General features: G+C 58.9%; 1 protein-coding gene across 1 annotated transcript; it reads right to left on the bottom strand.

Moving 5' to 3' along the window:
- Positions 1–229: 229 nt before the first annotated feature.
- Positions 230–2,524, bottom strand: LOC142058284 (uncharacterized). The gene is given in 2 exon segments (XM_075095444.1): positions 230–1,762; positions 2,510–2,524. Coding segments are annotated over 2 exon segments (1,548 nt in total).
- Positions 2,525–10,127: the final 7,603 nt, after the last annotated feature.

The raw sequence follows: 10,127 nt of genomic DNA, 5'->3' as shown, positions 1-10,127 counted from the left end.
AGAGCATTTAAGATAATTAGATTTCTAGATGGGATAGAGATCCCGCACCGTTCTGCTTCGGTCTGCATCAGTGCGGTGATTTGTGGCCCAGTATCAATTAGAAAAATTACCGGTCTTTTCCTTGGTCCTACAGCTACTGTGACTAATAAATCCCCTCTTAGATTCAAGGTGAGTTGTCTTACAGACATCCATCCTCCGCTCCTCTCCTCACCTTTGGGGAACGGAGGGTCTAGTTTTCCGCCTTTTCCCTAGTCAGCTCCCCCTCAAGATCTATCAGGGGTGGAGCAGCGGCAACTACTCCGACAGTGGCCTTCTTCCCTGACCATTTCTGTACAAGTTTTTCCAATTTTGGGGTCGGGAGTCCATCCATCAGGTCTCGAGGAATGCCCTTCTGAAGCCCTAGATGCCATAAGCCCTGTCGACTTAGGAGTCTCTCTCTCCCGGGATGATTGTTGCGGAGTGGCCTCAAATCCTGGCCCTTCCCAATTGACAGCTGCCGATTGTTAACTTGCTCTGCAGACCGTACAACCCTTGTTTCGGTTTTTTGGAACGATCCACCATCAGGGCCATATTTTCTCCCAAAATTAATTAATTCCTGCGCTACCTCCCTCCACGTCCACACTTTCCTTCCCAACCGCCAATGGTCAGGGGTTATTATCCCTTCCAGAGTGGCCGCAGTTCTTTCTCCTTCGGAATTATTTTGAATTCTCCCCTGTAATTGGATCCCAGTGGGTTTCAGGGAGTCAGGGAGTCCCCGGATCAGGGGAGTCATCCTCCCTGGGTCTACAGGCATCATCATCGGGGAACTCTGGTGGGGCTTGAGCTCCCGATCATACATCTTTTGGAGACAGGCTGCTTTCTGCACGCTTTCCACTAGTTGATCCACCGTACCTGTTATGGCAAGGGGATCTCCCCTCTCCAAAGGGTTCAGCCCTCCGGCCCAATACGCAGCCCTCTGGGTTAATGACCATGGGGCTCGGCGATTACCTGTAGTTAAGAACACACCTGGACCCCAATAGCCTTCTGCTTCTTTCTCCGACAACAAAATTCCATCCCCCCCTGCTGACAGGGACACTCTCCACACATATTCTGTCTCCGATTCCTTCGGAGTTCTTGCAAAGTCTTTTTTCAACTTTGCTACTTCGGTTGCTGTAAATGGGACTTCTTTGGTGAGAACTTGAGGACGGTCATCGTTATTGTCCTCATACAAGTACTCTGTTTTAAAGAGTGGATACATGTGAGGGAAGCTTTCTACAGTTTCCCTTGCCCTCTGCAAGACTCCCTGAGGGTAAACTTGCCGTACCCCTTTCTCTGAAAGTTTCACCTCTACCTCTGCCAGTGTATCTGCTTCCCTCAAAAGCTGATCCCTCAATTCTTCCTTCAGTATGGCATTTTGATTTCTCTCCTCCTGCAACAATCGCTTGTTTCCCTCCAATTGTTCCTGCAGTGACTTTATGACCACCTGCAGTGAGTCTATTGTGACATCGGCTTGACAAAGCCTCCGTTTCCTCTCTTCCACCGCTGCTGACAGACTCGCTCCCAGGACTGCGCAAATTACAGCTTTTCCTTTCCCCGGTCTAACCCTAGCTTCCTTCTACACTACCCTTATCCTGCCTACTACACTCTGCGGTTGAAACCAATGTTTTTTCACCCAATCTTGTCCCCGGGGTGAGGGGCGAGATTGGTGCACCTCCAAAAGATGGTACAGCCGGTGAAGAGACAAAATCGTGGGCGTTAACTGCCTTCTGAGTGGCCATTTTACCTAACACAAAGGGGCTTTATGGTCCTGAGAGGGTCACACCTTAATGCTGCTATCCCCTTTTCCCCTTTTCGCCCTCAGGAGGTCACACGGGGAAACCAAGCCCTCTGCGGAGCCGTCGCCTTTGAGCGATCTCCAAAAGGGAGACCACCCGCCTGCAGTCAGCAGCCCTTCCAGGATGCTCTGGGTACGCGTGGTGACACTCTTTGGCTGCTTATCCTTGAGGAAGCGAGCCTGTTGCCTAACTTGGAGCAGCCGAAGGGTGCTCCCGCTGCCCTTCCACGCCTCCCCAGGTGCCAGAGACAAGACACTAAATGCGCAAAATAAAGCTTCCGAACAAAAGCCGGTTTTAGCGCTTGAGAGCATCGCCGGGACAGGCCGTCCCACCACTACCCCCGGCGACAGCCAAGGCCGGGGTCCTTGGGAGCCCGCAAAGGCCGTGCTACGGGACCAGAAGCCAGGCAGCACCAGGGGGCGTGTCGTTGCGCCGAGAGGCCGGGGCCAGCAGCACCGGGGGCGGGGCAAGCCGCCGAGGGGGCGTGGCTGTCAGCACCAGGGGGCGGGCCGTGTCGCCGAGGGGGCAGGCCCAGCAGCACCGGGGGGCGCGGCAGAGCCGTCACTACTCGAGTGACAGCGCAGCCCGCCGATAGGAAGCGGGGGCGGGGCCGCAGGCGCGGCGGGAGGGGGACCTAGTCGGCTGCAGCCAATAGGCGCGGGGCGCGCCCCTGCAGCCGGCGGGGCGGGCAGCACGTGGAGCGGCAGCATGGCGGCGGCGGGCAGCTGTAGGGCCAAAGCCCCACGCGGGGCGGCGGGACGGCGGCGGCCGCGGGCGGCGGTGAGGGCCGGGCCGGGCGGGGCGGAGGGGGCTGCGGAGTGACTGCCCCTGCGAGGTCGCTCTGGTCGGTGTCCGTGTCCCGTCCCGTCCGATTCCATCCCTGGAGTCACCCTGGTTCGGTCCTCAGGTCCTGGGCGCCGAGAGGAGGTCGCGGGCGGCGGCCGTCCGGCCCGTCGACGAGGTACGAGCCGCGCCGCGGGGGGAAGCCGGTGCCGGTGCCGGTGCTCACGCCTGTCCCCGCAGCCCGTCGTTGGGACGGCGGCGGCGGCAGGAGGCGGCGGTAGAGGAGGAGGTGGAGGAGACGCCGCAGGAGAAGAAGCTGCGCCTGGCCAAGCTGTACCTGGAGCAGCTCCGCCAGCACGGTGAGTGCCGCCCGGTGCCGGTACCCCGGTGGGGCAGAGGGGCGTGCAGCCCTCGGTGCTGAGCCCGGCCCTCACGCCCCACGTCCGCCACAGAGGAGGAGCGGGCGGCGGCAGAGGAGGAGGAGGAGACGCATCCGGCGGATCTCATCGGCGACCGGCTGAAAGAGGACGTGGTGAGCAGCGGGGCGGGCGCGTCCCCCCAGTCCCGGCAGCGGCGGCGGCGGCGGGCTCTGCCCCGCTCCCGCGGGGCCGGGGCCGCCTCCACTGAGCCTCCCGCTTCTTGCCCAGCTGGAGCAGAAGGGTCGGCTGCAGCGCCTGGTCGACAAAGACGTAAGTGCCCAGCGCTGGGGGCGCCGGGGGGCTGCCAGGCTCTAAGTGCTGGCTTTGGGGGCACTCGCGCACAGCCAGGGCCGGCACCCCGAGTTACGGTGCTGGCTCCGGGACCAGGGCCCTTCTTCTGCCCAGGGTGCCGGGGGCTGGTACCCTGGAGGAGGGAGGGTGCTGTGCTTGGGTACTCCCATGCCGGGGGAAGGGACCGAGGGAGGCCCAGCTCACATCCCGCTCTCCCTGCGGGTGCAGCCTCCAGATCCAGCCAGCATTCGAGTGCTGCGGGGGCACCAGCTGCCCGTCACCTGCCTGGTCATCTCTCCAGATGACAGGTTCATCTTTTCGGCTTCCAAGGACGGCTCCCTCATCAAATGCAAGTGTTCCCTTGGGGCCGCGACTGGCTGTTCCCCCAGCCTGAACCCTGCAGGGAGGGACCCTGCAGCAGCAGGAGCGTGGGTGCCTGTGGAGGTGGCTGGGCCCCTGCCCCTTCCGGGGATGTGCACGTGCATCGTTTTGGGCTCTGTGGGAGGCTCGTTGGCGCTTCCCAATATGTTGGGAGGTTCCCAGGGCGTGACTGCGATGCCTTTCCCGTAGGGGAGGTGGAGAGCGGGAAGAGGCCGTGCGTGGTGCCCGGGGGGAAGAAGGGCACCGAGGAGCGGCACATGGGGCATGCATCCCACATCCTCTGCATGGCCATCTCATCGGATGGCAAGTACCTGGTACGGGAGAGGGGGCTGGTGCTGCCACGTGTGGCGGAGGGGTGCTGGTGGGGAGTTCATCTCCTCCTGGGGTCCTGCGGAGAGCGGTATCTCTATGGAGAAAGGCATCCAGTATCAAAGGGATTTAGCTGTACTTGAGGTGATTTATGGGATCCCAAGAGCTAACTGTATTGGAGGCCGAAGTGAGCCTAACTGGGAATGAGTGGCAGAAGCACCCCGTTGTGACTGGCCCCGAGGCTCCGTGCATCCTTGGCATAGACTACCTCAGGAGAGGGTATTTCAAGGACCCAGAAGGGTACAGGTGGGCTTCTGGTGTAGCTGCCTTGGAGACGGAGGAAACTAAACAGCTGTCGACCTTGCCTGGCCTCTCGAAGGACCCTTCTGTTGTGGGGTTGCTGAAGGTCAAAGAACAACAGGTGCCGATCGCCACCACAACAGTGCACCGGCGGCAATATCGCACCAACAGAGACTCTCTGATCCCCGTCCGTAAACTCATTCACCAACTGAGGAGCCAAGGAGTCATCAGTAAGACCCACTCACCCTTTAACAGTCCCATATGGCCAGTGCGGAAGTCTAACGGAGAGTGGAGGCTAACAGTAGACTATCGTGGCCTGAATGAAGTCACTCCACCGTTGAGTGCTGCTGTGCCAGACCTGCTAGAACTTCAACACGAACGGGAGTCAAAGGCAGCCAAGTGGTATGCCACAATTGATATTGCTAATGCATTCTTCTCAATCCCTCTGGCAGCAGAGTGCAGGCCACAGTTTGCTTTCACATGGAGGGGCGTCCAGTACACCTGGAATCGACTGCCCCAGGGGTGGAAACACAGTCCTACCATTTGCCATGGACTGATTCAGACTGTACTGGAACAAGGAGAAGCTCCCGAACACCTTCAACACATTGATGACATCATCGTGTGGGGCAACACAGCAGAAGTTGTTTTTGAGAAAGGAGAGAAAATAGTCCAAATCCTTCTGAAGGCTGGTTTTGCCATAAAACAAAGTAAGGTGAAGGGACCCGCACAAGGGATCCAGTTCTTAGGAATCAAATGGCAAGATGGTCATCGTCAGATCCCCAAGGATGTGACCAACAAGATAGCAGCCATGTCTCCACCAACTAGCAAAAAGGAAACACAAGCTTTCTTGGGCGTTGTGGGTTTTTGGAGAACGCATATTCCAAATTACAGTATGATCGTAAGCCCTCTCTATCAAGTGACCTGGAAAAAAGAATGATTTCAAATGGGGCCCTGAGCAATGACAAGCCTTTGAACAGATTAAACGAGAAAGAGTTCATGCAGTAGCTCTTGGGCCAGTCTGGGCAGGACAAGATGTAAAAAATGTGCTCTACACCGCAGCCGGGGAGAATAGCCCTACCTGGAGCCTCTGGCAGAAAGCACATGGGGAGACCTGGGGTCGACCCCTAGGGTTTTGGAGTTGGGGATACAGAGGGTCCGAAGCCCGCTATACTCCAACTGAAAAAGAGATATTGGCAGCATATGAAGGGGTTCGAGCTGCTTCAGAAGTGGTTGGTACTGAGGCACAGTTGCTCCTGGCACCCCGACTGCCAGTGCTGGGCTGGATGTTCAAAGGAAGCGTCCCCTCTACACACCATGCAACTGGTGCTACGTTGGAGTAAATGGGTTGCACTGATCACCCAGCGGGCTTGAATAGGAAACCCCAGTCGCCCGGGAATCTTGGAAGTGATTATGGACTGGCCAGAAGGCAAAGATTTTGGACTATCACCAGAGGAGGAGGTGACACGTGCTGAAGAAGCCCCACTGTATAACAAACTGCCAGAAGATGAGAAGCAATATGCCCTGTTCACCGATGGGTCCTGTCGCCTTGTGGGAAAGCACCGGAGATGGAAGGCTGCTGTATGGAGCCCTACACGACAAGTAGCAGAAACTGCTGAAGGAGAAGGTGAATCGAGCCAGTTTGCAGAGGTAAAGGCCATCCAGCTGGCCTTAGACATTGCTGAACGGGAAAAGTGGCCAGTGCTCTGTCTCTGTACTGACTCCTGGATGGTGGCCAAATGCCCTGTGGGGCTGGCTGCAGCAGTGGAAGCAAAGCAACTGGCAGCGTAGAGGCAAACCCATCCGGGTAGAGAACCTGGTTGTAAAGGTACGTCATGTGGATGCTCACGTCCCCAAGAGTCGGGCCACTGAAGAACATTGGTACAACCAGCAGGTAGATCAGGCTGCCAAGATTGAAGTGGCTGAGGTGGATCTGGACTGGCAACATAAGGGTGAACTATTTCTAGCTCGGTGGGCCCATGACACCTCAGGCCATCAAGGGAGAGATGCAACATACAGGTGGGCTCGTGATCGAGGGGTGGACTTGACCATGGACGCTATTGCGCAGGTTATCCACGAATGTGACACATGCGCTGCAATCAAGCAAGCGAAGCGGGTAAAGCCTCTGTGGTATGGGGGACGATGGCTGAAATATAAACATGGGGAGGCCTGGCAAATTGACTATACCACGCTCCCACAGACCCGCCAAGGCAAGCGCCATGTGCTTACAATGGTAGAAACACCGACTGGCTGGCTGGAAACATATCCTGTCCCCCACGCCACTGCCCGGAACACTATCCTGGGTCTCGAAAAACACGTCCTGTGGCGACATGGCACCCCAGAGACAACTGAGCCAGACAACGGGACTCATTTCCGAAATAGCCTCATAGACACCTGGGCCAAAGAGCACGGCATTGAGTGGGTGTATCACATCCCCTATCACGCACCAGCCTCTGGGAAAATTGAACGGTACAATGGACTGTTAAAAACTACACTGAGAGCAATGGGGGGTGGGACATTCAGGCACTGGGATACACGTTTAGCAAAAGCCACGTGGTTAGTCAACACGAGGGGATCTGCCAGTCGAGCTGGCCCTGCCCGGTCAGAAATCCTACATACTGTGGAAGGGGATAGAGTCCCTGTAGTGCACGCAACAAGTATGCTGGGCAAAACAGTCTGGGTTCTTCCCGCCTCAGGCAAAGGCAAACCTTTGTTCGTGGCATTGCTTTTGCTCGAGGACCTGGGCGCACTTGGTGGGTGATACGGGAGGATGGAGAAATCCGATGTGTGCCTCAAGGGGATTTGATTTTGGGTGAAAACAGCCAATGAACTGAATGGCACAATGTGAACTGCTAGATAATATTGTCTGTCACCTCTGTGTTGTATCAATGATATCAGAGTACGAGCCTCCCAATCCATGGAATATAGACTGTGAAACAAGCAAAGTGCAGCAGTGACGGAACGATGACTGACTCGGTATGCAGCAACCCGACGCCACACACATCATCTCTCCCACCCTGAAAGACTGATACGACAGATGGAGCCCAGAGTCATGGACTGGGTGAACTCAATGGACATTTTAATGGACATTTTACAGGGAAGGTCCATGAACTAAGGGAACGATGTCTGTGTATTATGTTAAAGGATGGGAAGGGGAGGGGTGGTGGTTGGTAAGGTTGTATTGCATCGTATGGGACCTGGGCATGGTGTAAATGGTATGGAATAAGGGGTGGAGAATGTGCTGGTTTTGGCTGAGACGGGGTTAATTCTCCTCACTGTGGGGGTCGGCTACCTTTCCAGCTTCCCGCGCTCTGCCGTGTGGTGGGGGGGGGGGGCTGGGAGGGGCAGGGCCATGGTGGGGGCAGCTGACCCCGACTGGCCAATGGCATGTTCATTCCATACCATGTGACACCATGACCAGTATTCGGCGGTTCGTTCCCCTCCCCCCTCCCTTCCCCTCCCCCGGGGCTTTGCGCCTCTCGTTGTTCTCCTTTACATTGCATTTCTGTTGTTGTTTCTTTTAATTTTAATCATTAAACTGTTCTTATCCCAACCCGCGAGCGTTACCCTTCTGATTCTTTCCCCCATCTACCGGTGGGGGAGTGAGCGAGCGACTGTGTGGGGCTGAGCTGCCGGCTAAACCACGACACTCCTAAGCAGGATCCCAAAGCACGCTTGTAACTGATGGTAGTTGCCCCTTCTCTTTGTAGGGGCTCCATTGATTGTATCCAGCTCATCGGCGAGGAGCACGTGGTGTCGGGTGCCGATGACGGGTGAGCACGGGGCCGCGACAGTGCCTGGGGTAGGTAGGCAAAGCCCCCTCCTGCAACCCCCTCATGCCTCCCCTCCCTGGTAGGTCTGTAGCCCTGTGGGGGCTTACAAAGAAGAAGCCGCTGGTGCTGGCCCGGCAGGCGCACGGCATGCAGGACGCCCAGGGCCTGCAGCAGCCGTACTGGATCTCAGCGGTGGCTGCCCTGCGCAACAGTGACCTCCTGGCTACAGGTGTGGGGCAGCTGCTTTGGAGCAAGGGTTTGGGGGTGCAGGGGGTCTGTCCTGCCCCTGCCCCTGCCCCTGCCCCAGGTTGGGGTGCATGGCAGTCTCCTCTCTCTACCCTAGGCTCCCACAGTGCTAGTGTGAAGCTCTGGAAGTGCAGTGAGGGATTTTGGAAGCTGGAGCCCCTCTGGGCTATCCCGTTGGTATGGGTCAAGGAGGTTGGGGATGCTGGAGCTGGGCTGGGGGTGTCTCTCGGCGGGTTCTCCCCTCCCTGGGCAGCAGGAGGAGGCTGCGTGAGCCTCTCACCCTGCCCTGTCCCCTCCAGGTGGGTTTTGTCAACAGCCTCGAGTTCTCGGCAGCCGGTGACTTCCTGGTGGCCGGCCTCGGGCAGGAGCACCGGTACCGTCCCCCTTCCCTAGCGCTGGCTGGGGGCACAGCCTCCACTGCCTCGAGGGCTCGGTGGAGGGTGACCCCCATCTCTCTCATCTGCAGGCTTGGCCGGTGGTGGAGAATCAAAGAAGCCAAAAACAGCATCTGCATCATCCCCCTGAAGCGGAGGGCTACAGCCCCCAGCTCCCATGTCCCTGACAGCTCCTAGCCCGCTGGCCCCGGAGCCGCTGCACCTGGGTCATGAAACCCTTGTCCCTGGTGCTGCGCCCCATGTCCTTCATGCAACCACCCTCCTGGGGCCGGCAGCGCTGGAGCGGGGGATGGCACGTGGCCCCCTGACCCTGCTGGCACCCATATCATGCTGCGGCTCTGCCCTCTGTGAGGGTCTGCCCCCTTCCCTCAGCTTTGGCCAGACCCGAGCTCTGGAGGACTCTGTTTTAAATAAAAAATAAAAAAAAAAAGAACAACACAAAACCCAAACCAAACCAAATCCACTTTATTCACCTAAATTACCATGTCTAATGCCCCACGGCTCCTGCCGCCCTAGCCTGCCCCCCTACCTCCTCCTGCCCGTCCCCTGGCACCGACCTGTCTGCCCACCCACCTCGGCGCTGGCCCCGCCGGGCCCGGGGGCCCCACCTCGGCTCCTACGGCGCGGCGGGGCCCTGTGCCCCGGGGAGGGGAGCGAGGAGCCCCGTCCCACCCCGGCCCCCCCCGCCCGGTGCCAGCTGGTGGAACCCTCCAGGCGCGTGGCAACTAGTAAGCGGGGAACGCGGCCGCCCCCCGCAGTTGTGCGTCCCTGCGGCTGAGCGCACGGGAGGGCGTCCGGCCCCTCCGAGTGCCCAGCAGCCTTCGAGCGAGGGGAGCCCCGCGGGCCTCGTCCCGGGCCTCGTGTGTGGAAGAGAAAAGAGTCTCAGCGTGCCCGAGGGGCTGGGGGCTGCAGCCCAGCTTAGCCCAGCTGCAGGTTGGGCGGCACCAGCCCCTGGGAGCAAGGGGACAGGGTACAGAGGGGTCCCTGCGACAAGGGGGGTGCCCCGCTACAGGTAAACCCCAGCCCTGTAGCAGGAGGAGGAAGAGGGAGTCAGTCTCACCCACCCCCCCCCCCCCCGGGGCAAGGAGGGGTCCTGGGGAAGAGGGGAAGGGGGCAGTCTGTGGGTGCCCCCCGGGGGAGTGCTATTGGGGCACTTTGTGACACCCTGGATCACCCAGTGCTGTCCCCCCCAGTGTCTGGGAGGACGGTGTTAGGACAGGGTGAGAGCAAAGAGCCCCCCAAGCATGGCCACCTCTGCCCCACTGCCCCTGGCAGGGCAGCCCTGTGGGGCACAGGGTCCCCCTCACCCCTTTCCTCCGCAGGATGGCAGGGAGACCCCCTAGCAGGCCCAGGCAGGCCTGGGGGGAGAAGGAGGGTGTAGCTGCCCTGGCTCCCCACTCTGGGCCAAAGCCAAGCGAG

Source organism: Phalacrocorax aristotelis, chromosome 6 (assembly GCF_949628215.1).
Source record: "Phalacrocorax aristotelis chromosome 6, bGulAri2.1, whole genome shotgun sequence".
Lineage (NCBI taxonomy): Eukaryota > Metazoa > Chordata > Aves > Suliformes > Phalacrocoracidae > Phalacrocorax > Phalacrocorax aristotelis.
Note: the sequence above shows the minus strand (reverse complement) of the source record. Positions and strands in the feature narration are given on the sequence as shown.